Genomic DNA, 27,823 nt, shown 5'->3' with positions numbered 1-27,823 from the left:
CGCGATCCTTTGCAGTTGGACTTGTGGCTTGTCGAGCGACGATATCCTCGATGTTATTCGGAGGTGGTACGGAGGAAGGCGAGCGACGGAGCAAGTAGCAGACTTCTCGGACATCGAAGAGAACAGCCGGTACGAACAGCGGCAGGTGCAACGATCGCTAGTGTATAGCCTTGAGATTAAAAGTATTAACTGGGCATAGAGAGGACGGTGAAAGCCACGACGATCGCTGGAAGCATTTGTCCCGAGAGGAAACGTATTTAAGAGAAATAAGGACGGGAGAAGCTATGATGATCGCTCGAGGTAGGTGGACAAGGATGCTGGAAGCCACGAAGATCGCTTGAATAGGTTGAACTCCGAGGGCTAATCGTCTTCATGAAAGAGCAGAGTACTGGGAGCTACGAGGATTATTGAAGCAGTTATGTGAATGATTAGAAGAGCCATGAAGACGGCTACAAGGAGTTGAATGAGAAGAGTTACACGTATTCATTGATAGATAATGATACCCGAGGCTACCAATAACGCTGCATCTTATCCAAGTAGCACGGCTTCTCGCATCTCTCCCTGGCTTCGTGACCGGAGCTCTGTCTCTTTTCGTGGGGATCCCCTCCTGCCCGTTTCGAGGGCCGCATACGATGGCGTTGGCCGGTTTCCACGGGCGCGTCTCCGGTAGTTGACGTATTGTAGGCGACCTCAATCCATTCGATTCCCATGTATACGCTGTCATCCATCTCCATATCACCCGTCCACATTCCGCCGTCACTCCAGAGGTTCATGGCAAGGATACTCGGGCGGTCGGGAACGCTCATGGAGACGACCGCTTGCTGCTCGTTATTGGCGTACCAGACTGTCTGGTTTTCGAACCAATCCATGCGGTGCGTCACCCAGTCTGTCCAGGGCGCCGGGACAGTTGTCACGATTTCACTCGCACCGGGAATGACGAGGTCGTTCTCGGAGTCGTAGTCCGGCTGGTTTGCGTAGTGGATTGTGTTCGGGGGATCAGAGGTAAGGAACTCGACATCGGACTCGCAGGTCGCTGAACGGTAGGTAAAGATGCCAGCGCAAGCACCCTTCGGAACCACGTTGTCATCCGGCTCGGTATCCCAAGGACGTCTTAAGATCGCATCTCGCGACATGAGCCTCATACGGACACGAATTGAGACATGGAAATAGTTCCCATGCTGGCTTTCAACTTCTGCAGAAGATGAGTGTGTTGGAAATCTGGTTGTACGGAGAACAAGCTGGCTGGCGGCCGGGAGATTGGGATGTTTCGCGAAGAAGGCATTCGAGTCGTCGTTGACCATGGGCACAGTGCTGTCTGTTGTCTCCTGTCGGCTCCACGACTGTGTCTGCCAGTCTTCCCTGAAGGGCGTTTGGCTCAGCGGAACTGTTTCCATCTCCCACATATTGGCGTACGAGGGACGGTAGGCGCCGCTATTGAGACTGTGAGGGAGGCAGACATCGCGGAAGTCCCAGAACTTGTACTCGGTGAAGTAACCAGGCTCATCACCGGAGACGATGTAGCAGTCGCAAGGATAGTGGCCAGGCACACGAGGAGCGAGGTTCGGAGTGTGACTTTCAATTGTTGCAAAGGTGTTGTTGAACGGAGGGAGGACGATTGAAGTCGTGCGTGGTGTTAGGGAGAGCGTAGGAAGGAGATAAATCAAAGAGTTGAGCTTCGCCATTGGTAAGATAGGAAGTAGGCAATGACTCGATAGCAATAGTTTGGTAACGAAAGGAATTAGACGCAGCCCATTGTGTGCTCCAGGTTGATGCAGAGGAGAAACGGAGAAGACACAGCCTGGAGAATTATCCATTAGGAAGGAGCGTGGCAAGGTGCTTTCCAGCTCCAACCGAGTATAGCATCCTTAGCTCACATCTTCGGTCTCGGAATACAATTCTTTTCTTTGTACGAGGCTTAGTTTGAATGGTCAATGGTTGGTGTTTCTACTATGTGGACTGCCCAGGCCCAGTTTGTATGGGAAAAGGCTGCCCCCGCATTGACTTTTGCACCCCTGAACGCTTGTGCTGCCATCCGCGTCTCAATTGAGGTCGGTAGATATGTAGAGTAGAAGTAATCTCTTGATGACCGGTATCGGATGTTATCACATGTTGTTATAGTAGAAGTTAATGAGTATTGATTCTTGTGGATGTAGTTTGTTAGAAGTAGTACTAACGATGCTATATATCTCTGCAGGCAACTGAGAGTACACCCAAAGCACGACAGTAAAGATTACATTTTTATTGACGACTATAATAGAATTTCGTAATAGTTTTTCGCCTGCTACAGCTTTGAATGCTAGCGAAGCATTCGCCTGGTTGGGGTGGGTTTCTGGTAGATGTTGTTGGAAGGCGCCTAAAGAGTCCGACCTTGACTGTCTACCACTGTCTGCTCCTTTCTTCCCTCTGTTCGTTTTAAGCCTTGCAAAGATTATATTATCTCTCCGTACCTTATTTTATCGTTCTGACCATGTCTTCCCGACGTCAGATTTACTTCAACGCCTCGGCCAGCACCCAGAACGGCTTCCCCGAAGTCGAAGGCCTCTCCAAGTTCCATCAGTCACTCGCCGGTTACGCCCCAACTCCTCTGACGCCCCTACCTGATCTTGCGTCCGAGCTAGGCGTCCGTGCCATTCTCGTCAAAGATGAAAGCAACCGACTCGGCCTGCCCTCTTTCAAAGTCCTTGGCGCATCATGGGGTTGTTACCGTGCGGTAGCCGCTTACCTCGATCTACCGCCGACTCTGAGCCTCGAGGAGATGGCTGCCAGGGCACAAGAGAAATCAATCACGCTCTTAGCTGCAACGAAGGGGAACCATGGCCGGGCTGTCGCGTTCATGGCGCGTACGCTTGGTATTGAAGCAAACATATTCGTGCCAGACTCGATGGACCACCCCACGCAGAATAGGATCAGGTCAGAGGGGGCAAAGGTGACAATTATTAAGGATGATTACGACACAGCTGTCTTGGAGGCGTTGAAGGTGTCAAAGGAGACACAGGGAGCGTTGCTCATACAGGATACTGCCCTTGATGGATACGAGGAAGTCCCTGCTTGGATTGTGGACGGCTACTCGACTATGATGTTCGAGATCGAGAACCAGTTGGCCGAGACGGGTCTTCGGGCGACGACCATGATCACACCTGTGGGAGTTGGAAGCCTCGCAAACACTGTCTCGACCTTTTGCAAGTCAAGGGAGACTCCCATTTCCGCCGTCACCGTCGAGCCGGATACTGCTGCCTGTCTCCAAGATAGCCTTCTTGAAGGAAAGCTAAAGCCAATAGAGACTTCATTCACCATTATGGACGGTATGAACTGTGGAACAGTTTCGACAACAGCGTGGCCAAACCTTCAGCGTCTCGTAGACGCTAGCATTACGGTTTCTTGCTACGAGAGTCACAAAGCCGTGGAGTATTTAGCTTCGCAATCAGTCTCAGCTGGGCCCTGCGGTGCTGCTTCACTGGCAGCATTGAGGCGTTTAGCAAGAGAAGGCTCGCAGTCCTTGTTGACCAAAGATTCGGTCGTTGTCCTGCTCAGCACGGAAGGTCCCCGCGACTATCCCACTCCGCTGGATGTCTCGCCCGATAACGCCGTCGACATCACGAGCGCGCTTACAAAAATGAACTCGTCGAACCCCACGTTGTCCATCGCCGACGGTGCGGGAGAGGTCCAGGTATGCGACTACCTGCAGGCGTGGTTCGCGCATCGCGGCATCGAGTCGCACCGCGTCGAAACAGTTCCCGGTCGACCGTCCGTCGTCGGCGTGCTCAGAGGAACCGGAGGAGGAAAATCGCTCATGTTCAATGGGCATATTGACACCGTCAGCTTAGCAAGCTACGAAACGGATGGGCTTTCAGGGGCAGTTGACACCAGAGATGGCAAGGAGGTGGTCCTCGGCCGAGGCAGTCTAGATATGAAGGGCGGACTCGCAAGTGCATTGGCAGCAGTTTCAGCTATTAAAGCCGGCAGCTCCCTGCGCGGTGGTATTATAGTCGCCGCTGTGTCTGACGAAGAGGACGCCTCCCAAGGAACAAGGGATATTCTTGCCGCAGGATGGAGGGCTGATGCCGCTATTATTCCTGAGCCAACGGGCGAAGGCATGGCCCATGCGCATAAGGGCTTCGTCTGGGTAGAGGTTGATATCCTCGGAGTTGCTGCGCACGGTTCCGACCATGTCAATGGCGTCGACGCGATCCTTCACACTGGACGCTTCCTGCAAGCCCTGGATGAGTGTAGCAAGAAACTCCCGGTTGATGACGTGCTCGGCCCGGCGACATTACACTGCGGCATGATCAAGGGTGGAGAAGAGGCTTCCTCATACCCGGCAAAATGCACAATCACGATTGAGTTCCGGACAGTGCCCGGCCAGACGCCGGAATCAATCGTTGCCGACATTAAGAGCCTTCTGCAGGATATCCAGACTGGTGCCAAAGATACACAATTCAACTTCGCTGAACCTAGGGCTACTCTCTGCCGCCCTGCTCACAAGATCAACGCTGACCATCCGTTCATCCAGAAAGTGGCTGACTGCGCAGAGACGGTAATGGGGAAGAGACCTGTTATTCAAAGCGTCCCGTTCTGGTGCGACGCTGCGCTTCTGAGTGAGGCCGGTATCCCCTCCGTTGTCTTTGGTCCCTCCGGTCATGGTCTACATGGGAAAGAGGAGTGGGTTGAGGTGGAGAGTCTGCAAAGGCTGAAGAATGTTTATGAGAAATTGGCTAGGCATTTCTGCGCCTGATCCTTCAAATGGGATAAGGACGAGTGCTTTGGTTTAGGCTTTGGGAGCGGGATTGTATATAGTTAACATAATTTGGATAACATAGGGAATAAGCACTTGGCAGATATGCAGTTTCGCCCAGGTACAGCACTCCTAAGCATGCGATAGGCCATAGTCGAGCCAGAGTCCGGAGCCCGAGCGAGCCCTAGGAAATGACGCTGACCACTCTGATTGGCTTGCAGAAACCTCGGCGCCTTGAAAACTCAGGCAGCGTGATGAGTCATCGGCTGAGCGGCACTGGCAAGAACAGCGAAAATGAACTCTTGGAACAGCTGGACAACGCTCCGGCTCGGCAGATCAAGGCTCGAAATCCGGTCACACTATTCCTTGCAAGTACTGTCAGATAGCGCGGGATATGGACGATCAAGTGGTGCCCAATGACGCCTTTCTCGAGTCGCTGCAACACCCCCAACTCAATGAACGTGGGGTAACCGCAAATGCCCTGGCTGCCCCAGCTGCCCCAGCGGGGAGCTGGCCGAATGCCAATGAGGAGGAGATCTTTTTCGACTGGGACGCTCTCTACGGGGTGCAGAGCCCCAATTTTGGGTTTCTACCGAGCGAGAGGACATTCTGGTCGTCGTTCGGGCAAACGCTCGACTTTACACAACCGCAATTTGAGACACAGCCGCTCGCGACACACACCCCGACCCCGCTATTTCAAGTTGGACTGGGAGGGGACCGGGCGATTAGTGAGACCGAGTCAGGCCCTGTACTCGCCAACACCAACGACCCTGGGCTTGAACCGCTGGAGCACCTCCAGGCCGATACGAGGAGTGCGCCGATCGTGCTGCCGGGCTTCAATAATGTTGCGGAGTGGTTAGATGGGGCTTATCGTCCCTCTAAACCTTGCGACCACTGCCGCAGACACCGGCTGCAGTGTTTGATTTTGCGGCGGACAACGCATAACCCGAACCCGGTGCCGTCGTGTTCCAGTTGCGTTGGTTTATTCCGTCCTTGTAGCTTTGGGCGCGGCGAGAAGCGCCAGCCGTCGGGGTTCGAGACGCTCTCGCCGGTCCTTGGGCATCTGCATGGTGTTATTGAAGAGGGGGATGGGAATGGAGATGAAGGCGAGACTTCGCGGAAACAGGACTCGAAAGAGACTAAGCAGTTTGTGAGGAAGGGGGCGCGGGTACTACGGGACTGGTTCTATCGCAACGAGGACTTCCCGTATCCGTCGGAGGAGGAGAAGGCTCGTCTTGCGGCGGAGACGGGGTTCTCGAAGCAGAGGATTTCGACTTGGTTTGCGAATGCGCGGCGACGGCATAAGCAGCAGCGGCAGGTGAGGACGTCGACCAAGGTATTCCGCGCTGGATCGCCGATGCCGACGAGCGATGTGGCTTCGATGACTCCGATGGAGAGATGGCAGGCATCGCCGCCGGATGAGGAGCCCGTTTCTGAGGCACTGATTAGAGAGGCTATTGCTACGTCTGCGGGTTCGGATGGGTCGGGTCGTCAGAGCCAGGTGGAATCGCCGGCGACGGATCTCTCGTCTGGGTTGGAGGGATCTTCGCTTGCGTCGTCACTATCAAGCTTTGGCATTCTCGCATCAGATGCGTCTGATAGTAGTTCGTCCGTTTGGAGCTATCAATCGGGAGAAGGACCTTTACGATCACGACCATATTGCCGGCCATCATCTGGACGGCGGGGAGGACGGAAGCGCATTGCAGAGGATGGGTACTACCAGTGTACCTTTTGCCTGCAATCATTCAAGAAGAAGTACGACTGGTCCAGGCACGAGAAGAGCGTCCATCTCCCGCTCGATGTCTGGATCTGCACCCCGAATCTCAGCGAACTTGATGATACAAACTTACCTCTCGCAGAATGCAGGTTCTGCGACCACCAGCCTCCAACCCCGGAGCACTGGGAGAGCCACGATTTCAGAGACTGCTCAACTAAACCCTTACCTGAACGTTCGTTTAGTCGAAAAGACTACCTTTGGCAGCATCTACGCAAGTTTCATGGCTGTACGCGATATCCAGTGCCGAATCTCGAAGCTTGGAAATCATCACAGAACGATATCCTTAGTCGCTGTGGCTTCTGTTCAGCGTCTTTACCCAGCTGGTCGGCGCGGGCAGACCATTTGGCGACGCATTTCAAGGAAGGCTGTCGGATGTCGCTGTGGGCGGGCGACTGGGGATTTGAGGATTCAGTCCTCGCAAATCTTAGGAACGCCGTCTTGCCAGAGCAGCGCTATATATTAAATATGGCCTCAGTATAAATCGAAATTACTGGACATAGGGTTGTTCAAATGCAATGCCATCTTGCACCTGGTGATCCTCGCCACTGTGTAATACGAGGACGATGGAAAACACATGCATTCGTCTCACGTAGGATGACGCTCAGGCGGAGCGTCGGCTATTCCTGTCGACCAATTGGACAGTAGATGGGCGATGCGACCGCGGTGGCGATAAGGCTGGATGAAGCGGTGATTGGAAGAAAACCGGTCAGCTGGATGCTGAGAATGCCACTAAGCCTGTTCCGGATTGCTGGCTGAATCTTCCGGGTGATGGCTGTACTGTCACTGCCTCGTATTGAGTAAAGTAACATCACACGATTCTTCCATATAGGTGGTAGATATCCATCAATTGAGGTCAAGTCGATGCGATTCCTATCGTATAAACAATAATAGCGTACTTGAGGCAGTCTCAAGGGTCTAGATGATCTACTCATAATGATTAATCTTGACTGGATGAGCGAAGATGAGTCGAGTGGCCGTGTTCGTGTTGTTGTGCCAACGCCAAGTGGCATCGCGCTAGTGAAAGGAGGGGCGCACGGTCCTAGCCTCCTTTCTTCGCTCGCATCAGCCAGACTCCCACAACCCAACGCAGACCCAAGCCCGCCCCGACCCTTTCAATCTGCTCAATCCGCTGACCTGACTCCCATTCTGCCTCACCATCACCACCGCTTCCACAATCACTGCCATCGATACCAGCGTCATACCATCGATATTGCCATACTTAGCATCGTCAAAATGGACCTCGGAAGCTGTTGTTAGAGTCTCAATGACTATACCCCGTCCATGTTCTCAAATAACACCCTATTCTCGATCTTGACTACCGGTCTCGTCATACCACCCTCATCCCCAGCTTCATCTCCATCTCCATCAACATGACTGCCACTCTAGAACGAAGTCTCTCCCGCACATCCAGCGTCTCCATGTCCATGCCTCTCTCACCCATGATTTCCTTCCGCCATGAAGCCACGACTCCCGTCTCCGAAACGTCCCTGTCCCATCTCCACGACCGTCTCTCCGTCATCGACTCACGCCTCTCCGAACTACGATCGACTGTCTTGACCAAGGATGGATACGCCGATCGACGCAACCGTGAAGATGAACATATCCGTCGCGAGTTTGAAGCCAACCGGTCCATCAGCAACAGAATCGATCTGAATGTGGTTGCGTTACGAGCGGATGTTGGCCAGTTGAAATCGGGTATCCTGCAGCTAAAGTCCAGCTTAGGGCAAGCCGGTAACGAGACCGTACTGCTTCGCAGCGATGTGGACCGCCTTTCCAAGAACGTCGACCAGATTCAGGACGATCTAGAACACATGCAGACTGACGTCTGTGGGTGTAGGGTGGAGATCAGCAAACTGCACTCGACTATCAGCCAGCTCCGTACCGATCTCATTACTCTGCAGCACGAGACATCCCGACATTTAAACTCGGTCTTCGAACGGTTTTCCCTCATCGAATCGCGGATGAAGCATTCCGAACGTGTTCGGTTTAACTCGCTCGCTCACACTACTCATGCTCCTATCACCCCTGTGCCTGTTGTTGAGGAAGATGGAACTTTGCGATGGCCCGACTATTTCCCCAGAACCGTCTGGAGGTTCTGGTGTTTGAAGAAACGCAGTCGCCGTGAGTCAAAACAGACAAGTAAATCCCCCTTCGACCCATTCTGATATACAGCTAGATAATCGCCTTTCACAACTTGCCGAATTCTACCAGCTTGGTGGCTACGAATACTGGGGCCGCATGCATCAGACCGATGGAATGTTCAGCGACAGCGACTCTAGTGACTCGAGCGATTGTCCTTCGAACCTGAGCCGCGCTGAAGCCGTCCGCATGTTCCCGGAAGCTGCCCACCAGGCACTGGCCGCAACGCTCGGCCTCGTTTACTACAAGATCCGCAACGAAGTTGGGGATAACCTCCCTATGTCTCCTATCCAGCGTCCGCCCAAGCGCCAGCAGGAAGAGGTTACCTCTGTCTCGTCAAGCTCCAAACAGAAGCCCGTCAAGATTCCCCGCCGTCCGACAAACCTCTCCCCTACCGCCCTTCACAGGCTCATCACCGGAGGCCCGTCGATGGAATCGAAGAGTCTGACCTCGGAAGAGTCCGCCCGGCTCGGCTGGAACGCGAACGCGACTTCAGAATTTTCCGACGATGCCATGAGCAAGCTACGAGGGATTGTTTCCGAGGAAGTCGGTACTATTCTCCGTGCTTTGGAACGTGGTCGGTTGAAGATGAAGCCTAGCAGATCTGAGCGCATGGAGATGAGCCCAACGGGTTCCTCTAGTTCTCGCAACGAGAAAGCGCCTGCTGTTAGGGAGAGAGATCTGGTACCGACCTTCCCGGATACGGTCGCTACCGAGCTTGTCTCGCTGTCTTCGAGGAAGATTGCGCAGAGGCTGGGCGTCGAGATTGAACCTACGATCCCTGACACTGCCTCTGAGACTACCAGCGTGTCGACTTGAACTTCGTTGAAGTGATTCTGCCGCCGTTTACTATCACACTGCTGTTGTGATTGTTTTTGACGTCCGATTACGGATAGTCTTTCTTCGAGCACGAGATGGTTTGCTGTTCATCAGCTGAACGACCTTCAATTGCCGATGGATGAAATTAAGATCTCTCTTCATACCGACAACCCTGCCAGGCCATGGTTCGCTTCGAAGTTCTTGAGAAGCGCATCTCGCTTCGGTACAGGGCTTAGAGTTCTACCTTCGGCTTTGTGCCCATCTTACCGGGCGATCCACTCGTCCCTACTACGCTTTGCGCCATTTTTGAATTACAAAGCCGCATTGCGTCTTTGACTTGATTTGCTTGATTTGTTGCCGACGAAACCACATATTGGTGCCCGCGACCGTTCACCTGAGTATCGAGCTTTGCGTTTCCGTCAAGGGTCGCATCGTTTCAAACTTGGTGAATCACCGCCCATTCCATCAAGCGGTCACCTCGAGGGTGACCGTCACTTGCATCCTCTTGAGACTGACAACTTTGCTAGTCCGCCAAGGACCGCATCGTCTTGGTTCTTTGAGGATCGAACTCTGTGGCCCAAACGGCCATTTTGCTGATGGATTCGCATGTACTTGATTTCGCCATCTGTGCCCTGCTCCAAGGTTAAAACCTTGTGCTCCGTTAAGGATCACATCTCTTTGCCCCTGGATGATTGAAGTCTTCGGTTCGCGCCGTTATGGCTGCAGACGATGAGACGGATCAAAGGACTACGCAGACGGTACTTATGTACTTCACCTGCAGGCGCAAGTTTGCACTCCAGTGCCTACCGGACACTTCCGGTTATAGACCTGCCTTTACGGACAAGCATTGATAAGGCGTCTCGGTTGCAGCGCGAGTTTGAACTTTTCGCAAGATACCCTGTTTGGATTATGGAATCTTTGCATCATCAGGAGTTGTTTTTTTTGGGATTCTTTGGCTTTTGGGAGGTTTTGTTCATTGTTCCTCGGGCATTGATCGGCGTATCTGATTACTTGCTCTTACTTTTGCTTTTGATTTAGCCAGCAACGGAGTGATCCTTGTTAACCACACCTAGTATCCGCCCAGCCTTCGAGCTCCCGTTCTCCGTATTCGCTTGCACTCCGGACGGTGTCGTGCCGCGTCGTGACGAAGCCATTGCTCGCCTCCTCGCGTCTGACTAGACCGGAGTACCGTATATATAGGCATAGAATTAGCGTCGCGAGCTCCGACTAGACCCCGCACTACTCTTACTGGTAGCCTTGCTCTTACTTGACTCGCGCGCTATCTAATCTTACTTTATTACTACAGCATACTCGACGCTCCCTCTCTTAAGCTCAACTTGGTAGATGATAATGTCAGGTAACGCCGTCCCATGCATCGATCACTATATTACAGCAGTATTATCTACAGGTATCATCCGTACCACTATCCAATCTCGCCTAGGCATTTCCAAATCACAATCACTACTACAATGCCGCAGCCGACGCGGTCAATAAATCCTTCTCTAGAACCTCCAGCATCTTTCCCTCGTCGACTTCCGGTATATCCACCGCGCCCGCGCCGTAGAGCGGCTGCTCTGTATCCTCTGAGCCCTCCTCACCCCCCGCAGTGCCGGGTTGTGTGGTTGCGTTTTCGTCTGGGTAGGTTTGTAGGTAATCCGCTTCCAAGATGTATTTTGCGTTCGATTCATCCGCTCCCGTGTCCGTTTCCTTAGTCGATTCAGGAGCCAGTGGGCTTCGGAGGACGTAGATGGTAGGGAACTCGAGGACGACGCGGTTTTTTAGTGCGGTCGCGAGAGACGTCTCTGGGGAAAGGGGCGCGAGGACGGGTTGTCTTGTTGCGGTGCGCGGGCGGTGGATGTAGAAGTAGACGTCTCTATGCGGTGTGATGGGGTTATTCTCCGCTGATAGTGGTGTCGGTATCGGCGTCTGCTGTGAGACGGGCGTGGTTTCGTTCTGCGCGGGCGTTGATTCCGCTGGCTGGTCGTTCGGAGGGGGAGGCGCTTCTGTTGTCGATGGCTGCGTAGGCATCTCGGACTCTGTGGTTTCAGACACCGGTACGGTGGACTCGAGGAGTTGTTGGAGTCGTTCTTGAGTGGCATAAGCGTCTGTCTCCGCTTCGGTCTTTTCCTCGGTCTCCTTGGTAGCTTCCGACTCCTGGGGTCGTGATAACCTTTCCTCCCTCGTCATCGGAAAAGCACGATTGTAGCCTTCTGCAATAGTCGCTGTCTCGGCGCAATTCATCTTATTCGTCCCGTCGTCCGTAACCCACTCGATCGTCCAGTGTATACATTTCTGCCTTTACCGCGGCACAAATTAGCAAATGCAGATGAAGAAGAAACAATCCGGAGATATGACAAAAGACTCACTTCGGATGCCACCTCGACCCATTCGCCTTCGCACGACTCATGCCCCGGGGCGCCTTAACAACCTTTACCCCCGCATCGGCGGCCCTCTTCAAGAACCCAACCTCTCCTTTCGGAAGTCCCTTCTCAAACCCATTGCCATTCCCATTCTGAGCCTGAGCATTAGGACCCCTGCGCTTCCTCTTGCCCCCCGTTTCCCTCTGAAGCTCACCCTCATCCAACCCTACAACGCCCGGATCCTTCACGCCCGCTTTCCCGTCAACAGCAACACCTCTATTCTCCGCATCGCGACCAGCCCGTTCAAGTCGCCTCTCAATCCCCGTTATGAAATTGAAGTCGCGGTCGAAGGCGGATTCGGTTGCGAGTTCCGTGCGGCGGAGGTATGCGGCTGGGTCGCGGACGCCGGAGCATTGTGACCACAGCTTGTGGCGGCGGGTGCAGGGGAGGGAGCACGTTCGGATTGAGCAGCGCGGGCAGCGGTATTTGGGGGGTTGGATGTGGCTGTGATGTAAAAGGTGTTAGCTGAGTTTGTTTGTTTGAGATCGAGCTTGGATTGGACTGGGGGTGATTATTGAGGGACGGACCAGATTGCGCAGAGGTTTGTGAGGAGGGAGTCTTCGTCGGACATATTGTAATTATATAGCGCGTATGTATGCAAGCGATAATAGATAAAGAGGAAGATAAATAGGATAACGTGGTAGACGAGAGGAAAGTTGAATGGTTTGACTTCGGGCTGCGAAGCAAAGTTGGAGAAGGAAAAAAGCGACGCTTATCGATAACGCTTGATGCCTTGATGCCTGGCTTTCTGACACCTCAACACTGAGGCATCGATGCTGTCATTGCCGTCTGCGGGGACTCTCTCGTCTCCACTGATTGACTGCACCAGCATCTCGAGCTCGGTCTTGAGTTTGACGCCGATGATTATAAATCAAAGACGACATGGATCGCGACATCGCGACATCGTGCGACATATGTCCCAATAATTCATTATCTGATTACTCACTTGCTGGTATAAAGGGAGCAACTCCGCGGATCTTCGGACGGTCATACTTGAGCTCTCTTCCATCGGCTCTACTCGTCATACATTCATTGATACATACTAACTCAGCCCTAACTTGATTAACACAGCATAATGGTCACCAAGCCCTTTGCGATCGTCGCCGGCGTTGGCCCTGGAACGGTACGTCCATAGCTATGTTCGCTGCTTACCAACTACCCCTCACCCCCCTTCTCTTCCCCACAGTCCATCTCATCTCCGATTTCGTACTATGCGAGTACTAACAGACACCCAGGGCGCAAGCATCGCGCGCAAATTCGCCCAAGCCTACTCCGTCGTGGTGCTCGCCCGCAACCCCCACAACTACGACGGCGTCGTGAACGAGATCAACTCCGCCGGCGGGCAAGCCCTCGGAATCAGTACTGACGTCTCAGACAGCGCCAGCGTGAAGAGCGCCTTCGAGAAGATCAACCAGCAGTACAAGGACACACCCCTAGCAGCAGCGGTGTTCAATTCCGGCGGCGGGTTCGTGCGCAAACCGTTCCTCGAGCTGACGGAGGAGGAGTTTGCGAATGGGTTTAAGAGTCAGGGGTGCGTTGCCCTATTCGTTTCCTCATCATCTTTGCATCTTTGATCATTAGAGGGTGTGTTGGGAAGGCATACTGACGAGTCCAGAATCGGCGCATTCAACTTCGCAAAGAACACCCTCCCGCTCCTCCAAAAGGCCACCGGCCTGCAACACCCACCAACCCTAATCTTCACCGGCGCAACCGCGTCCGTCAAGGGCTCCGCGAACTTCTCCGCTTTTGCGACGGGCAAGTTTGCCCTCCGTGCGCTGGCGCAGTCGCTGGCACGAGAGTTCGGACCGAAGGGCGTGCACGTCTCGCATGTTATCATTGACGGCGTGATTGATATCCCTCGGACGAAGGAGTGGGCGAATGAGCATCCCGATGGGAAGCTCGACCCTGGCGCTGTAAGCAAACTCATTTTCTGCGATTAGGTACAAGATAGGTCGTGGTGATATGATACTAATGGGATACGTAGATTGCGGACGCCTACTGGCATCTACACACGCAGCCACGTACGACGTTCGGATTCGAGTTGGACCTGAGGCCGTACGTTGAGAAGTGGTAGATTACCATTAACTCGCGTTCTGCTACGTATTGATTCTGTCAATTCCATTTCGCCAGTGTTGATATGACCTCAATGTTGGTATTACCTAGCATTACACCTCGTGCAAACATAATGATTAAGTTCAATCGCGAGACTATATGGATCATGGCGAGAGTAGACGTTAACTCTTCTCCATCGGCCTCGGCCATGGTTCACCCTGCCTATAGAGTGTGCAGTAATACTTCCACCAAGCGTAAGCAAGAGCAAACCATTAAAACACAGTGAATATACACAAATTTCATTCCAAAGACTACACCAACACCACCAAAACCTAACTAAGAACCCACAAACTTCACAACCTCATCTAATTGCTTCCGCACCCAATGCCTCCCCAGCACCCCATTAGTCTCCGGATCCCAATAGTAATCCGAATCTAGGCGCCCAAACTTAACACAGGAAAACTCCCATTCAAGCGTCTGGCTAACCAGATCCTGTTTCAGCAACTAATGGAGTAAGTCCGCAGGGATCCTGGCGCGCCAAACGCATCACCTAGATACCATCGCATTGCATTTTGCATCGCGACGACGTCAGCGCTCACCAGATGATCCGCTATCGAGGATAGGGGTTTCGCCGGAAGGTTATTCAAACTGAGAGCTTGTGGAAAAATGCCAATGCCGATGCCGCTTCTTTATATCCACCACCGCCGCGCGCGCGAAACCGTCCGCTGGACACGAGAGCTGCGAAACGGGTCTAAGAAGAAAAGGAACAAAATGGGTGGACGTCAGACCAAGAATCGCTTGATGGTCGACCTGTCAGATCCGATCGGTATGAACGGAGTGTCGGCGTAACATTGCAGGTCAGGACGACTTTCACTCAATACTCAACTAACGAGATGAGAGTCAGTGTCAGAATGAACAACTGAAAGGACACTTGGTGGAATCGGGATGTGTTGGCTTATAGTAATTAAGCTCAAGATTGCACTAAGGGAGGGCCAATATAGTCTCAATTAAGCACATGAAACTGGAGCCAATGCGTGGCCCTGTAAATAAAGATCACATAACCATAGACGAATGAAAAAGTTGGCCGTGTAAGCATGTTAAGCTCAGGGATCATCAGTTATAACCGAGTCAAGCCAGGCCTTGAGGCCTCATAATCGCTATACAACCCTCATGGATAAATACGGCGGTATTGCCTTAATTGTTGAGCCATGCGGCGGTACTGGCCGAAGGTAAACCCAACACGGCAGTCACTACATCAAACGACGACCAACGTTAGCTCTAGACCCATGAAAAGAAACAGGAAGGTAGTAAGATGAGCTGGTTGAGGGCGAGGGCACTGACTCAGTCGTATTATCCATTAAATTTTCAATTTGGTCAAGACCATCTGAGTCAGGGCATGTGTCGCGGGCGACTGTACAGCCTTCGGCAGGGCTTGCCTCGACCGGTGTATCATCCACAAGGTCGCCGTCTCTCTCGCAGCCGCCATGGGACGTGGGATATAGTCCTAAGAGAAGACGAAGAGTTAGTGTCCTGAAAGATTAAGGTAGGTGTGGAAACACATTTACACACCCGCCCAGCCACCAATAGCCGTCACGAGCTGTTTCCCCTGGTTGTACCTCTGCTCGCTTCCCCCATAGAGGTTCTTGTAGTCGATGATTATGCGGTCTTAGTTGGGTGCTGAGGCGTAATCCCAAGGATAGGTCGTGGTCTAGAAGACGGCCCGTTGCTAGTCCTGTCATACCGCAATGGCCATAGTCTATCGATATTGAAGAACATCAAGCAGACTCACAAAGCGAGGACCCAGGGCATCGGGGTTAGAATAGTCTCCACCAAACGTGCATACGTTGAGGGCGTCGGGGCTCTGCACGCCAAACCGTCCCTTGGCCTGGTTCACGGCGTTGAAAGAGTGGAGTGCGGCATAGGAGGTAGGGATCTAGCGCATTCCGGCAATTTGGAACTCCAGGCCCATTTGAAGGAAATAGTTGTTGACGATCTCGATTTGCTGCTGGATAGGATAGTACTAGGGGTTCGCGCATAGTCCATTAGCCATATTCTCATTCGCGACTGGAGCATGAAAAGAACTCACATCGTAGCCTCCTTCCCCATTGTTCTTCTCATACAGCATATTCCAGGAAGCCGGGACGATTCGCTGAGCCAGCGCGAGCTGGAGGGTAAGAAAGACGGCGAGGAGAGAGGATTTGAGGCCCTGCATGATAATGAAGTCCTCGTAGGGCAAAGAGAATGCAAGATACAGAATAAGCGACAAGGAGATCCAAGGAGGCAGAGTTGGGCAATAAGTACCTCTCAAGCCGTCAACATCTAGTGACCGAGCTGCAGACCGCCAGATCAAGACCAGGGTCGATCTTCAAAGCAAACAACACTAGACGAACAGTATCGGTGATCGGGTCATGGACAAGACAATAATTTGACGTCGATCGTTGATGATCTGCGGAGGAAGAACACACGCCATTTTGCCGATTGGACATGGTCTGCGGAGAAAGGTGGAGGAATTGGTCAATGGGATGACCGGATGTTTTGCTTCTCTCAGTTTGCCGATGAATATCGAAATCGTTGACCATTGTGAAAGTGCAGCGAGGAGAAAGAGTTGTCGCTTTGTAGAGAAAGGAAGCAACGCCTGCCACAGGCAGCTGCCCGTGTGTGGCCTTGGGAGAGTACAGCATTTACCCAGCACATAATTCGAGCATACAGAGGCCAATCTCAAGATATTGAATGATCTCACTTGACTGCGCACCCTTTGGTAGGCGGATATACTTTATTTGAACTACTCAGCAAGTAGAAATGCGTACTGGACAGGCAATTGATATATGATATTACGTGCTACAATGGATGGCACTGGGGTAAGAAGTGCATTGGACAACTAGGGCCACTTAGGGCCTCGACAACATGTAGCACTAGCAAAAGATGATCAAGGTTCCCTTCAACAAGATATATAGAAAGGGCAGGTGAGAGGGCTGACGTATAGCCAACTTAGAGATCTTCCAAACAAAGTAAAGACGCCAGTCTCCAACAAGTAAAACAGTAAATAACACAATATAAACCAACAAGAAAACAAACGTTATCAGGACATAGATCAACAAATCTCCAAATCCAAATCCAAATTCAAGACAGTATAGCTAGAAATCCAGATAAATGGCACAACATCCTACCCAAAAATCCGACTCCGATAATTGGCAAGCACATGCTCAAGCAGAGGCTTCGGCGTCCGACAACGCTCGGAAATCCCAGGAAGCGGAATAATAAAGAAGCCGTCGAGGGAAGATCCCTCCTCCTCCTCCTCATCTATCTTCTCCACATCATCAACCCTCTGTACTTGTCTATTAGCAGCCGGCCCATCAATCTTATCGAGATTAGGCCGCCGCCGCGCCTCCCTCGCCCGCTTACACTCCTGCGTCTTAACGCGGTAATAGCTCGTATCGAACTCATCGACGACCTCAGCATCATGACTCCAGTTCTCCTTCAGCGGACCGGGCCAGAACTCGACGTTCAGGTCTTGGATATTTTTTCCTTTGAGCATGGATTTGATATCATGATCGAGTGCGGCCCAATTCGCCTTCGAGCCGGGGGAGACGGGGATCAGGAGGGTCGGGTACTTGAGGTTATCTTCGACGGTGAGGCCGAGGTACGTGAGGCCAACCTTCTGCCAGGCGTTTGTGTACCGGGGCAGGATGTGGTTGCATACAGCGGGGCGGATGGTGTATTTGCAGGTTGAGAAGAGAGGGTCTTCATCGGAGACGTCGAAGAAGAGCGGGTTGAAGGCTTGGTTGATGAAGATGATTTCGGTGTCGATGTCCAAGACCCCTTTTGTCTTTAATAACGCGGCAATTTGGTCACGGGCTGCGTCCATCTTGGATTTTGATGGTGGCTGTGGTGAGCGCCGGAGGAAGGGGTCCGTCATGTATGTGAGGGAGAGGACGGTTCTGGGCTTTGGGGAGGGATAGCCGCGTTTCGTGACGGAGTGCACGGTGAAGCGGAGGTAGCCTCGGGATGGGAGATTGTGGACATCAAGAATGGAGAGGATATCTCGGCGGTGATTATCAACTTGCTGGCTTATTTCTGGTGATGCGGGCGTTGTGTCGAACGGACGGGGCCATTTGAGGGTTGAGGTGGTGTAGGGGTCAACTCGGTCGAGGTACTCTTCGACGGACAGGACGCCTTGGACATGATCGGTGGGTTTGTGAAGGCATCTTACCTCGAGAGGGGGTACGGGTCTGTTGGGGCTCGTAAAGAAAGCCATACTGAGTAGCTGGGGATGGTCAGTATTGTGAGGAATGATGAAGAAGATGCTATGGGATGGAGGAACAAATTGATATTGAGTCGGACTCTGCGGATTGCATTTCCGCTGGAGTCATCTGAAGAGATAGACTTCGTGCATGGCGAAGACATTACATACTGGTCATGCTGAGCTAACACTAACAATACATAGCCATCGGGCGTTCAACCCGGGCCAGACATTCGCCAGTAGTGGTCAAAGCGGGAAAGATGTCCATACAAATTGTCAACTGTACTCAGTGCCATCCTCGCAATATTTCAGAGGCAAGCTCAGCCACAGCATAGACCGGCCCTGACATATGAGAAGTGGGTTGAGAGGGCAGAACACTCGAATCGATGACACGCAAGCCCGTGATGCCGGGCACTCGGAAATGGCCGTCCACGACTTTGCCCAAAGAGCACGTTCCGCTAGGATGATGGAAGGGCCATGCACTGGTAAACATAGCTTGGAGCAGTTCCTCGTCAGTCTGGACCTCTGGTCCGGGAAAGAGCTCGCCTTGGACTATGGGTTCGAGGATAGAAGATGCCATTGCACTGCGTAGCTTCTTGTAGCCATAAAGTTCCAAGGCAAGATCGGCGTCCGAGTTCCAGTAGTTGGCGTAAATGAGCGGCGCGTCGCGATGGTCGGCACTCGCAAGCCGTATGTATCCGTGGCCTTCAGGTTGGATGAGGCTCACATACCCCGAAATGATGTTCTTGTTCTGCGGGTCGGGGACCATGGGAGAAGTTGTGTATTGATACCATAGAATAGGTCGATCCTTGGGCAGAGACTTGTGGAATGTTGCGTTGATACTGTCCAGGAATGCATCGGATGGCCGCTCAGTCACCCAGCTCGAGGTTTGGGTCTGCGAGAGGAAGCCCGTTCCGTAGGCGCTGTATTCGGCCTCGGCCTGTGCGAATTGAGTAACGTTTGCTCGAAGTGTGAACGCGGTGGTGATATTGTCGGGGATCTGAACCATCACGACTGCATTGTGATGATCGTGGAGATTGTTGCCAACTTCCGGAAGGTCCTTGACCACGGTTATCCCAAGCTCCTCAAGATGGTCCCTAGGGCCGAGGCCAGAGAGCATCAGCAACTTGGGCGATCCGATCGCTCCAGCACTGACAATAATCTCCCGCTGCGCCCAGATAGTATGGTTCGCATGATTGTCGGCCGAAACGTAGTTGACAGACACGGCTCGCCCGTTCCTGAACTGAATCTTGGTGGCTTCGGAGCCCGGCAGAACCTTGACATTGGGCCTAGTCGCGAGGATAGGTCCATAGGCTGCTTGTGCAGAAGACCGTCGTCCAGTCCGGACGTCGATGGTATGCGGTCCGCCTACTGTCTCGCCGAGAGCACGCCCGTCTGTTGGATCGATGAGAGGTACCGCAGACGATATACTCGCAGCCATTGCATCTCCCCAGAACGGTTCGGTCCCGGTATTCTTACGCTCGTAGCTCACTTGCACAGGGCCGCTCCCATAGGCCGTGGAATTGGCGGCTATCTCGTATTCAATGTCGGAAGGAACCGTCAGGTTGGTCGTAATCCTGAACTGGTGAATGAGATGTTTGAATTTTAACAAGTGGTTTCCCGCCTCCGCCGCCCACTGGTCGTAAACGCTGGCAGCACCGCGGGAGTAAGACATGAAGTTGATCGAAGTGCCACCACCCAGAGCATGGCCCTGCGGAAAGCGTACGGGAATATTTCCACGCCTCGGATCCGGCTGAGAAGTGTAGTTCCACGAGTACTTGGAGCCCTGGAGTCGACCGGCGAATGCGGGGGTATAGAGGTTTGGGTCATTGGCACCGTCTGGTCCGGCCTCCAAGAGGGTGACTGTCACCCCAGGATCTTCTGAGAGACGAGTGGCAAGCACGTATCCAGCCGGGCCAGCACCGATAATCACATAGTCGCTCCAGGAAGATCTGGGCTTTGCCACACAGGCAGCTGCTAGGGCGGAAGAGGTGCAGGCGAGGCCGAGAAGTAGATTGACGAGTCTCATATTGGATAGGAGACGGTGGATGAGTATTTAGAAGATAGAAAACAGACGAGAAAGAGATACTTGTGCCTTGGAGAGATGACCCTATAATGGATTCTTTCCACCTGCAGCGACATGACCGGTAGGATGACGGGCTCAGATCTCAGTTGATGAAGAAGGTGTCTCCCATGCACCTGCCATGTAACCAATTCCCATCGCTTTGCTGCCCTCCCCCAGTTCTAGGTTGCTTGGAGCAGAAAGTGAGGCGTAGAGCCCTGGAGCTTCCTTCCTGCTTGAGGCTGTTCATTGAATCGAGACCCACACTTTTGGCACCCTAGTAGACAGGTAGCCAGTATTCAGAATGGAATGAGTAGCAGGCATTATCTCACAGGGACATGAGATTCATCCACGCAGTCAGCTCCGCATGTCAGGAGTTGTACAAAACTGGTCTCTGTACGTCTACTACCTCACAGCTACCATTTGAAACCTCGTGAGCAGCTACGTTCATCAGCAATGTAAGCGCTAGCTCAAAGAGAATGAGAGTGCAATCTCCACTGCAGACTAATGTAATACTAGAGAGGTTATACGGGTTGTGATGAGGTTTTTGTTTTGCTTTGGATTGATTGCCAAGACACCATGGGCCAAGCAGACGCTGACTGATTGAAAACGCCAAGGACAGTAGCCACGTGATCCATGCTCCTTTTACTCCGCACTGACGCAAGATAGCTCCAACCTCGGAAGCTTCTCTAATTCCAACCCCTCGTTCATTTGGCCAATTCACAACTACCAACCGGCACAATGGCCCCAGCGATTCCCGAAAATGACCCTCTGGCGCAAAAAATCGCCCTCCTTGCCTCCCGCCAGAGGCCACCCCCTTTACCGCCTGTCCTAGCCCCCGGCGTGACGTTAAATCCCGATTCAATCTACAGCTGCGCCCCCGATATCCGCTTGTTTGGCTTCCTCGGCACGAAAAACTACCACCGAGCCGTCGCTGTGAGGGTTTCGCAGATGTTGGGAGTAGGCAGCGCCATCATCAACCGACCACTCACGCAGGATGAGCTTGATTTCTACGTCGAAACAACCAGCGAAACCACATCCGACTCACGAGGGAGTTTCCTCCTCGGTCTCGAACTCGGAGCTCCAACTGGCTTTTTATGGGCTCAGAGGAGCGCAGAGTTCAAGAAATACGCACCACCGATCGATGCCTCGTCAAAGACATTGGGGCTATTCAAACGGTACTTCGAGACACTCAAGATAATGCGCGATACGGACAAGGCTGTGTATAGGCGGACTCTCTTGAAGCCGGTTAAAGTCATGGCTGTTGCTGGGTTTGTTTGTTGGGCTTTTGGGACGTTGTGGTCACGGGGACAGACTTTGTGGAAACTGAAGCATGATCCGCGGATGAAGCAACACAATGCGGAGTTCGCGAATACGGATGACCAGGCTGCGGAGAAGCGGCGGCGCTTGGCTCTGATCGACCATGCCCGTATGCTGCAGGACAAGTTGGGGTTTACCTTTAGCCAAGAGGACACTCACGAGAATGGATTCGAGGAGTCACCTTCAACTACTCCCTCTAACCAGGCAGATACATACGCCTCTCCCTCAACAAGACCCGAGTCGTACACTTCCAGCGCATCAAATGACCAAAATATGCCCGCCTGGCCATCCTCCACCTCCCAAACGTACCCCTACCACGCGCCCGCCGCAAACACAGGCAAAGAATCCTCATTCTTCGACGACGACGCCAGCCCGATCGCGCCGGACCACAAAGACACAAATGCCGCCTCAGGGGGAAGCGCATGGGAACGCATCCGACGGCAAAACGCAATCCAATCCCAGAACCCGTCTCCGTACCAAAGCGCGTCCCCATACCCATCGCAACCGAGATACGAACAAGCACAGCCCACCGCAGATTCGGGCAGCGATGCCAACAGAGAACGCGAGCGCGCGCAAGCCGAATTCGATCGGATGCTCGAGGCCGAGCGGCGCCAGCAGAATGACTCGGATGGTGGATCGAGTGCGTCACGCGGGTGGTGGAAATAAAGCGGATGCGGTTGCTCAGTTGATCATGGACATATCGTCTACTGTTCCGATGAAGCAAACTTGTACAACACCTACCGGAATACATCTCATTTCAGGTCATGCGTCTGGTTTTGGAGCATTGAGTGTAAGAATAAAAAGACACCCATTACCTGCAGCTGATACATAGGCCATAGCCCTCTCGCGTAGCGACTACCTACTGTTCATCAAATCGCCAAAATCTGATATGATAGACCCCAGCACTATCATCTTTCATCCAAGACAAATCCTACACCTGCACTATCCATGCTTGATTTTAGATCTACAAAAAGAACGCAACAGCGCCCAAAACCATTCCCGCAAGGCCGGCCGGAGAAAAAACAAGTCTCGACGATGCGCCCGTAGGTGTCGGTTCCTCCTCGCCACCCGCAGATTCTGACTCGGTAGGCGTAGGTTCAGTGGATGATGTTTCTTCACTACCCGTCGTTGTGGTCTCCGTTTCACTATCGTCATCACTTGTAGAAGTCGGCTCCGCCTCAGGAGACGTCGTAGTAGCCGGAACAGTCGGAAGCGTGACCGTCTGATCTCCATCATCCTCCGTACTCGTCCCATTCGAGCCGGTCGTCGCAGGCACAGTCGGCAGCGTCACAGTCCCACCAAGATCATCACTGCTCGTCGCAGAGACCGTCGGAAGGGTAACTGTCCCATCAAGATCATCACTTGTAGTTGTAGTCGAGCCCGACGCCTCATACTCCACAACCTGGAACCCCTTCAAGTCAACACTCGACTCCTTGGCGAAGGACTCCGTCGCCATGCCCGCCGGCTCACCGGTGCATTCGTCGTTGCTGAAGAGGAGCATGTTGATGTTCGCTTCGCCTTCGCCGTCCAGAACGAAGAGCTGGCCTTTTGCGTGGTCGACGACTATGCATGAGCTGGGGCCGGTGCCGGTTTCTGTTGATGCTGTCCCCTCATTGTCGCGCCAGGTGAAGGTCCATGCTGATGCGAGGGGGAAGGTGGAGAGGGAGAGAAGGACAATGGTGGATTTCATTTTGTTTGATGATTCTTGTAATTGGAAACCGGTTGACTAGTTATTGTTGAAAGTCAGGACGGGGCAGAGCGTCGTATTTGGGTGCTTGAGCCAGTGTCACATCTCGTGTTTATGCAGGACCACCTCTCGAGGATCAGCGCGGCTGAGTATCCGAAGTAACTTCTTGGCAGACGGGATGATGCTCGAGCTGGGTTAGTATATATGAGATGGCTAGCTCTTATTGGAGTCGCGATGTCGCTAGATGCAGTTGCGCGATGCAAGGGCTCGGCAGTGATGCGACTCCAACGGCGCGGTGGCAGCCCGACCGCGGGAACTCTGGCTTTTTATGGCAGCAGCTCGCAGACCACGGGACATTGTCAACGTCGGTTCATTCGATTCTGGATGTCCCCCTTCCATGGATTAGGGATGAAAGTTTGTCTGCAATGCTTGGTGCGCCGCGGCAGTGGTTGGGGCGCAACAGCGGGGATCTGCGATGGATACGAGGTAGGGTTACAGCACATATTTGGCCGGCCTATTATAGGACACAGATGCCATTGCCTAGACCGGCCTTGTTCCCCGCATTCAAGAGGAATTACCTAGGCATCAATCATTGGCATTGTTCGGCACAAGCGAATCATAGACCGAGCATATTCTCGTCGCGGACATAGCCCCATTCTACTACTATTAGTATATTCTCACGCAGAAGCAAGGAGACATACCATCAAGGACAGGCAAAACCGCCTTCTCGATCATCATGGGCGGTCCACATAGGATGACCACATTTTCTTCCTTCGGATCGAACAGGTGCTCCTTCAGGATCTTCTCGTTGGCATGACCAGTTAGTCCATCCCAATTGTCGCCAGGATTTGCAATAACATGCGCGATCTTGAACTGGTTGGGCGGATCCTTTTCAAACTGAATCAGTTCATCATGTAGCAAGATATCCTCTGGAGTCTTGTTCGCATCAATGACCCGGATCTCGGTTTTGTCGCCTTCAGTCAGGAGAATACGTGCTATCAGTGCATACCCCGGCGTGATGCCACTGCCCCCGAGAACGAGCGATACGCGCTTGAATGTACGCTTCTGGCCGGCGACAGTGAAGCTACCGAAACCATCGTAGACGATATCGCCTGTAGGACCGCGGATATCGACATCCTCGCCAATTGGCAAGACGTCAAGGATATTGGAGATTGCGCCGCCTGGCTGATCGTCATTTGGGGAATAGGTTTTAATGGTGAGCTGGAACGAGCCCTGGCCATCGCAGTAATCGCTGAGCTTATCACTCTTCTTTTTAGACTCATTCTCTAGAGGGAGGAGAAGCGGACGGGTCGGCGTATAAGGATGAATGAGCATTTTGTCGTTCAGGTGAAACCCGACTTTAATGTGCTGGCAAGCGCCGATGTTCAGCAGGGGTTTGCCTTCGCGAAGCTCAAAAGTGTAGATGCGCGTGTCTCTGTTGATTTCTTTGCGGTCGGTCAGTTTGACAGGAACTCAGCGGTGCCCCTGTAGTGCTTGCTTGTCTGATCCGGCAGATTGTTCCTTTTGTTTCCTGGTCTCCGCTGCATTCTTCTCGATGAACTTCTTCGCTTTGTCGGTTACGACACCTAGGATGCACTCTGCGAATTGTTAGTGATAGTCTGAACCGGACCAACGACGACGTACCCTGCAGCTTCTGTGTAGCATAATCGTCATGTATACTCGCGTACTCTTCCGACGTTTCATGGTGGACTCTACCTGCATGAGCAAGAATCGGCACGCTTCCTCCAGGATGCCAATGCTCCTCATGTTTACCGTTGACCAGGTATCCATCTTGTTCGCCGTCCATCCCAACCGCCATGCCCTCGCCTTTCCGTTGCTTTTCTTGTCTCTCCTCCTCGCTTTTCTCCTCTTCTTTCTTCTGCTTCCGTCGTACATTCGTCGGCCAATCCTGCTTCATCTTCACCCAATCCTCCGTAAAGTTCGGCACATACCGCCAGCCCGGCGGTCTTTTGCCCGGATGCTTAAGGTGAAACGTCTACATAACCCGTCAGTTAGTCTCTTACTGCCCCGTCTCCCTGACTCATTGCTCATCGAAAAAGGTAAATCTTACTCCCCTCCTCTTCTCATCCTCAATCATCTCCCGAAAATCCAGAAGTCCCCCCTTCTGCACCTTTTCTTTCAGCTCCTTGATATTGTCTTTCGCCTCCTGGACCTTGTGCGGATCTTCGGCAAGTTCCTCGCCGATGTGCGTAATACCTGCATACCGACCTACTTTCAGTGACCAGTCCGGCTCATTGGCGATTTCGTGAGGCGTTGAGCCGGGATGAAAGGTCGAGTTCGCGGTTGGGTGCTTGGACTTTGATTTCGTGAGGTTTGGCATGATGTGCTATTGGTAGTCTTGGCCGGATGAATTGAGTAGGTGGTGAAGACTGTCGTGGCTTCAGACTCGGGGAGATGGGATTATGGAAATGGTGAAGCCGGAGTCCGGACAGGAGGCTCGCATTTACCCCGCGATCGGCTCTTCTCGTCCAGGTCCACTAGCTTCGGCAGAGTCCAGGTGGATGGGCAATATAATCAAGGCGGGTTTGGTGGATGTAGACGCGTCTGCTACCAAGTGGGCATCAATTCGATCGTGATGCATAACCGTCTGGCGTCACCGGCGAGATTCCAAAGCCCATTCGATGCCATCCGGTTTCCAACGTCCCAAATACAAAGAAGGCTAAGCATCTGGATCTACGGCGAAACCTGATCTAGAAGCAATCTGACCCACAGGCCAAGCTCATCATTCTTACGTCTGGCCGGAATCTACAACTAGGCAGAGATACGGTAGCGGGAGCTTCGGCTTCGTTTCTTGTGAACAATTACCATTTCATACTCGTCATGTTTCATTCTGTCGTTAGGTTACACATATTGTGCGTCTCATATATCAAAGATGGGAACTACAAGGAAGTTAGGAGATCCCGATGAGCCCATAGCTGACAGCGGCAAACCTCAGCTCAAACCCCTAGAACAACACCGGCAACTTCGTAACTCCCACATTCTGCGTCGGCGGCGTATAGTCCAACTCCCCAGGCTTAACCGCGAGCTTCAGATTGGGTAATTTCTGGAACAGCGTAGCAAAGACCGCCTGCAGCTCAAATCGCGAGAACCATTGACCCTGGCAGTTATGCGTGCCGTATCCGAACGCTAAGTTCCTGTTCTGGTCGATCTTGCGGTGGATGTCGAAGTTGTCGGGGGTTGGGTACTCGCGCTCGTCGCGGTTTGCGGAGCAGACGGAGCCGATTATGCCTGTGCCGGCTTTGATTTCCTGCACGGGTGTTATTAGATGCATACGTTTGAGCTGGTGAAAAGTGTAGAATTGCGTACCTGTCCACCAAGCGTGGTATCCTCCCTTGCGACCCGTCGACTATTCAGTGCGGACGGGGTATGATACCGCAGGACCTCCTCGACGACATTCTCCGCAAGATCCGGGTTCTTCTTGAGCTCATCCAGCTGCTCCGAATGCTGTAGGAGGGTAAGAATACCCAGCGCAACAGAACTCATAATAGCCGAGTTGCCCGCAACAAGAACCATGTAGAGCAGGTTGACCATCCCGTCTCTGTCAAACTTCCCCTTCTGATACTGCTCCACAACAATATTGCTAATGAGGTCGTCCTCTGGGTTGAGAGGTTTCTCAATCCGACTGTCGACTAGCTTGGTGATGAACTCGTGCACATGCGAAGGTCCCGACTCAGTCGCTGTCCCGCTTGTTCCACCGAGCGAGGCGTTGGAGTTCAGCAAGTCGTTTGCATCTTTCTCGGAGACTTTGAAGATGGTGAGCAGGAGGACTTTCGGGTTCAGCGGTGTTGCGAGTTCGGCGACGAGGTCGACGGGCCCGTCCTTGCAGCCTTTTTGCTTTATGTTCTCTATGAGCGAGTCGACGATGGATTGAATTTGGGGTTTCAGGGCGGTGCTTGCGGATTTCATGAAGAAGCGTTCGGTCATTGCTCTGTATTGTCCTTAGTATTCTTGGCCGCCCGAAGGTATTGGGTTCAGGTTATACCGGTGCGTCGCATGTTCCTCATCATCCATATGGACAAATGTCGGCCTCACGCCCTCCTTCTTCGTTCCAGAGTGTATCTCCGGGTAACAATCGCGACGGTATCGATCCTGTCTCTAATCAGCTCGAGATCTAACAGGAACTGCTCGCGTGTTCGACAGCTGAGAACCAAATATGCAGCCTCACATTCGACAACTTCTCATCCTCCAACATCTCACAAACCTCTTTATACCTTGTAACAATCCACCCTGGCGTACCGTCGAATAGCTGAATACGGCTGACGGGACATTGTTGCCTGAGCTTCTTCAATTCGGCTGGAGGATCGACGGATTTCTCGGGGCGGGCGAAGGGGTACTTTGGTAGTTCTGTGCGCAGGTCAGTGGGTTGAGGAAACAGGACGGATAGAATCAGACAATACTAGATGTGCTTGCCGCAGGCATATTGATAGCTCTGTTACATAGGAGTAAATAGTAGTCTTTTTGTTAGTAGTTCAATGGAGATAGATCTGAGCTCACTCCGCGATCTCAACAGGACGACAGCACCGTCTTTTGATGAAGAAGGTTATACTTCGGCCG

At 52.7% G+C, this 27,823-nt stretch overlaps 14 protein-coding genes across 14 annotated transcripts; 5 read left to right on the top strand and 9 right to left on the bottom strand.

The window, feature by feature from the left end:
• Positions 1 to 509: 509 nt before the first annotated feature.
• BDW74DRAFT_184267 (glycoside hydrolase family 16 protein) lies at positions 510 to 1,682 on the bottom strand (the record flags this gene model as incomplete). Its single annotated transcript, XM_073730767.1, has 1 exon — positions 510 to 1,682. The coding sequence occupies one exon, from the start codon at positions 1,680 to 1,682 to the stop codon at positions 510 to 512; it is 1,173 nt and encodes a 390-aa protein (XP_073577633.1).
• A 785-nt stretch (positions 1,683 to 2,467) lies between these two features.
• BDW74DRAFT_171891 (uncharacterized protein) lies at positions 2,468 to 6,989 on the top strand (the record flags this gene model as incomplete). The annotated part of the gene is made up of 3 exons (XM_073727391.1): positions 2,468 to 4,696; positions 5,115 to 6,749; positions 6,783 to 6,989. The coding sequence occupies 3 exons, from the start codon at positions 2,468 to 2,470 to the stop codon at positions 6,987 to 6,989; spliced, it is 4,071 nt and encodes a 1,356-aa protein (XP_073577632.1).
• Positions 6,990 to 7,879: 890 nt separating this feature from the next.
• Positions 7,880 to 9,467, top strand: BDW74DRAFT_171890 (uncharacterized protein; the record flags this gene model as incomplete). The annotated part of the gene is made up of 2 exons (XM_073727390.1): positions 7,880 to 8,630; positions 8,686 to 9,467. The coding sequence occupies 2 exons, from the start codon at positions 7,880 to 7,882 to the stop codon at positions 9,465 to 9,467; spliced, it is 1,533 nt and encodes a 510-aa protein (XP_073577631.1).
• Positions 9,468 to 10,718: 1,251 nt separating this feature from the next.
• On the bottom strand, positions 10,719 to 12,550 carry BDW74DRAFT_120796 (uncharacterized protein). Its single transcript, XM_073722007.1, has 3 exons — positions 12,415 to 12,550; positions 11,834 to 12,331; positions 10,719 to 11,763 (listed from the first exon to the last, which is right to left on the bottom strand). Exons 1-3 carry the CDS (start codon positions 12,456 to 12,458, stop codon positions 10,932 to 10,934), a joined length of 1,374 nt encoding a protein of 457 aa, XP_073577630.1. The 5' UTR covers positions 12,459 to 12,550; the 3' UTR covers positions 10,719 to 10,931.
• Positions 12,551 to 12,736: 186 nt separating this feature from the next.
• Positions 12,737 to 14,300, top strand: BDW74DRAFT_164283 (oxidoreductase, short chain dehydrogenase/reductase family). Its single transcript, XM_073726236.1, has 4 exons — positions 12,737 to 13,010; positions 13,123 to 13,418; positions 13,503 to 13,800; positions 13,872 to 14,300. Exons 1-4 carry the CDS (start codon positions 12,963 to 12,965, stop codon positions 13,959 to 13,961), a joined length of 732 nt encoding a protein of 243 aa, XP_073577629.1. The 5' UTR covers positions 12,737 to 12,962; the 3' UTR covers positions 13,962 to 14,300.
• Positions 14,301 to 15,695: 1,395 nt separating this feature from the next.
• On the bottom strand, positions 15,696 to 16,151 carry BDW74DRAFT_184261 (uncharacterized protein; the record flags this gene model as incomplete). Its single annotated transcript, XM_073730766.1, has 3 exons — positions 15,696 to 15,872; positions 15,930 to 15,959; positions 16,026 to 16,151. The coding sequence occupies 3 exons, from the start codon at positions 16,149 to 16,151 to the stop codon at positions 15,696 to 15,698; spliced, it is 333 nt and encodes a 110-aa protein (XP_073577628.1).
• A 951-nt stretch (positions 16,152 to 17,102) lies between these two features.
• BDW74DRAFT_184260 (uncharacterized protein) lies at positions 17,103 to 18,194 on the bottom strand (the record flags this gene model as incomplete). The annotated part of the gene is made up of 1 exon (XM_073730765.1): positions 17,103 to 18,194. One exon carries the CDS (start codon positions 18,192 to 18,194, stop codon positions 17,103 to 17,105), a length of 1,092 nt encoding a protein of 363 aa, XP_073577627.1.
• A 7-nt stretch (positions 18,195 to 18,201) lies between these two features.
• BDW74DRAFT_189656 (GMC family oxidoreductase) lies at positions 18,202 to 20,208 on the bottom strand (the record flags this gene model as incomplete). The annotated part of the gene is made up of 1 exon (XM_073732026.1): positions 18,202 to 20,208. The coding sequence occupies one exon, from the start codon at positions 20,206 to 20,208 to the stop codon at positions 18,466 to 18,468; it is 1,743 nt and encodes a 580-aa protein (XP_073577626.1). The 3' UTR covers positions 18,202 to 18,465.
• Positions 20,209 to 20,237: 29 nt separating this feature from the next.
• On the top strand, positions 20,238 to 20,608 carry BDW74DRAFT_164277 (uncharacterized protein). Its single transcript, XM_073726235.1, has one exon. It carries the CDS (start codon positions 20,355 to 20,357, stop codon positions 20,520 to 20,522), a length of 168 nt encoding a protein of 55 aa, XP_073577625.1. The 5' UTR covers positions 20,238 to 20,354; the 3' UTR covers positions 20,523 to 20,608.
• Positions 20,609 to 20,961: 353 nt separating this feature from the next.
• BDW74DRAFT_120773 (putative endo-1,3(4)-beta-glucanase) lies at positions 20,962 to 22,379 on the top strand. The gene has a single exon (XM_073722005.1). The coding sequence runs from the start codon at positions 20,983 to 20,985 to the stop codon at positions 22,225 to 22,227; it is 1,245 nt and encodes a 414-aa protein (XP_073577624.1). The 5' UTR covers positions 20,962 to 20,982; the 3' UTR covers positions 22,228 to 22,379.
• Position 22,380: 1 nt separating this feature from the next.
• Positions 22,381 to 23,352, bottom strand: BDW74DRAFT_120774 (uncharacterized protein). The gene has a single exon (XM_073722006.1). The coding sequence runs from the start codon at positions 23,249 to 23,251 to the stop codon at positions 22,526 to 22,528; it is 726 nt and encodes a 241-aa protein (XP_073577623.1). The 5' UTR covers positions 23,252 to 23,352; the 3' UTR covers positions 22,381 to 22,525.
• Positions 23,353 to 23,864: 512 nt separating this feature from the next.
• BDW74DRAFT_184256 (cytochrome b5 reductase family protein) lies at positions 23,865 to 24,583 on the bottom strand (the record flags this gene model as incomplete). The annotated part of the gene is made up of 2 exons (XM_073730764.1): positions 23,865 to 23,905; positions 23,950 to 24,583. 2 exons carry the CDS (start codon positions 24,581 to 24,583, stop codon positions 23,865 to 23,867), a joined length of 675 nt encoding a protein of 224 aa, XP_073577622.1.
• Positions 24,584 to 24,721: 138 nt separating this feature from the next.
• On the bottom strand, positions 24,722 to 25,589 carry BDW74DRAFT_184255 (uncharacterized protein; the record flags this gene model as incomplete). The annotated part of the gene is made up of 3 exons (XM_073730763.1): positions 24,722 to 24,846; positions 24,893 to 25,244; positions 25,320 to 25,589. The coding sequence occupies 3 exons, from the start codon at positions 25,587 to 25,589 to the stop codon at positions 24,722 to 24,724; spliced, it is 747 nt and encodes a 248-aa protein (XP_073577621.1).
• Positions 25,590 to 26,091: 502 nt separating this feature from the next.
• BDW74DRAFT_164275 (uncharacterized protein) lies at positions 26,092 to 27,809 on the bottom strand. The gene is made up of 5 exons (XM_073726234.1): positions 27,667 to 27,809; positions 27,435 to 27,613; positions 27,252 to 27,358; positions 26,576 to 27,197; positions 26,092 to 26,516 (listed from the first exon to the last, which is right to left on the bottom strand). The coding sequence occupies exons 1-5, from the start codon at positions 27,686 to 27,688 to the stop codon at positions 26,214 to 26,216; spliced, it is 1,233 nt and encodes a 410-aa protein (XP_073577620.1). The 5' UTR covers positions 27,689 to 27,809; the 3' UTR covers positions 26,092 to 26,213.
• Positions 27,810 to 27,823: the final 14 nt, after the last annotated feature.

The sequence above is a fragment of the Aspergillus multicolor genome, assembly GCF_047715735.1.
Source record: "Aspergillus multicolor strain CBS 133.54 unplaced genomic scaffold BDW74scaffold_59, whole genome shotgun sequence".
Classification (NCBI taxonomy): Eukaryota; Fungi; Ascomycota; class Eurotiomycetes; order Eurotiales; family Aspergillaceae; genus Aspergillus; species Aspergillus multicolor.
The sequence above is the reverse complement of the archived record's forward strand: the minus strand, read 5'-3'. Positions and strand labels throughout refer to the sequence as shown.

Coding starts and splice junctions, on each gene's coding strand:
- BDW74DRAFT_120796 (XM_073722007.1), bottom strand. CDS start 12,458: ATGTCCGACGAAGACTCCCTCCTCACAAACCTCTGCGCAATCTG. Junction 12,332..12,414: donor ACAAACCTCTGCGCAATCTG/GTCCGTCCCTCA, acceptor TTTACATCACAG/CCACATCCAACCCCCCAAAT. Junction 11,764..11,833: donor GGGTCGAGGTGGCATCCGAA/GTGAGTCTTTTG, acceptor GCCGCGGTAAAG/GCAGAAATGTATACACTGGA.
- BDW74DRAFT_164283 (XM_073726236.1), top strand. CDS start 12,963: ATGGTCACCAAGCCCTTTGCGATCGTCGCCGGCGTTGGCCCTGGAACG. Junction 13,011..13,122: donor CCGGCGTTGGCCCTGGAACG/GTACGTCCATAG, acceptor ACAGACACCCAG/GGCGCAAGCATCGCGCGCAA. Junction 13,801..13,871: donor GGAAGCTCGACCCTGGCGCT/GTAAGCAAACTC, acceptor TGGGATACGTAG/ATTGCGGACGCCTACTGGCA.
- BDW74DRAFT_164277 (XM_073726235.1), top strand. CDS start 20,355: ATGAAGAAGGTGTCTCCCATGCACCTGCCATGTAACCAATTCCCATCG.
- BDW74DRAFT_120773 (XM_073722005.1), top strand. CDS start 20,983: ATGGCCCCAGCGATTCCCGAAAATGACCCTCTGGCGCAAAAAATCGCC.
- BDW74DRAFT_120774 (XM_073722006.1), bottom strand. CDS start 23,251: ATGAAATCCACCATTGTCCTTCTCTCCCTCTCCACCTTCCCCCTCGCA.
- BDW74DRAFT_164275 (XM_073726234.1), bottom strand. CDS start 27,688: ATGCCTGCGGCAAGCACATCTA. Junction 27,359..27,434: donor AGGATGAGAAGTTGTCGAAT/GTGAGGCTGCAT, acceptor GATTAGAGACAG/GATCGATACCGTCGCGATTG. Junction 26,517..26,575: donor ATACCACGCTTGGTGGACAG/GTACGCAATTCT, acceptor ACACCCGTGCAG/GAAATCAAAGCCGGCACAGG.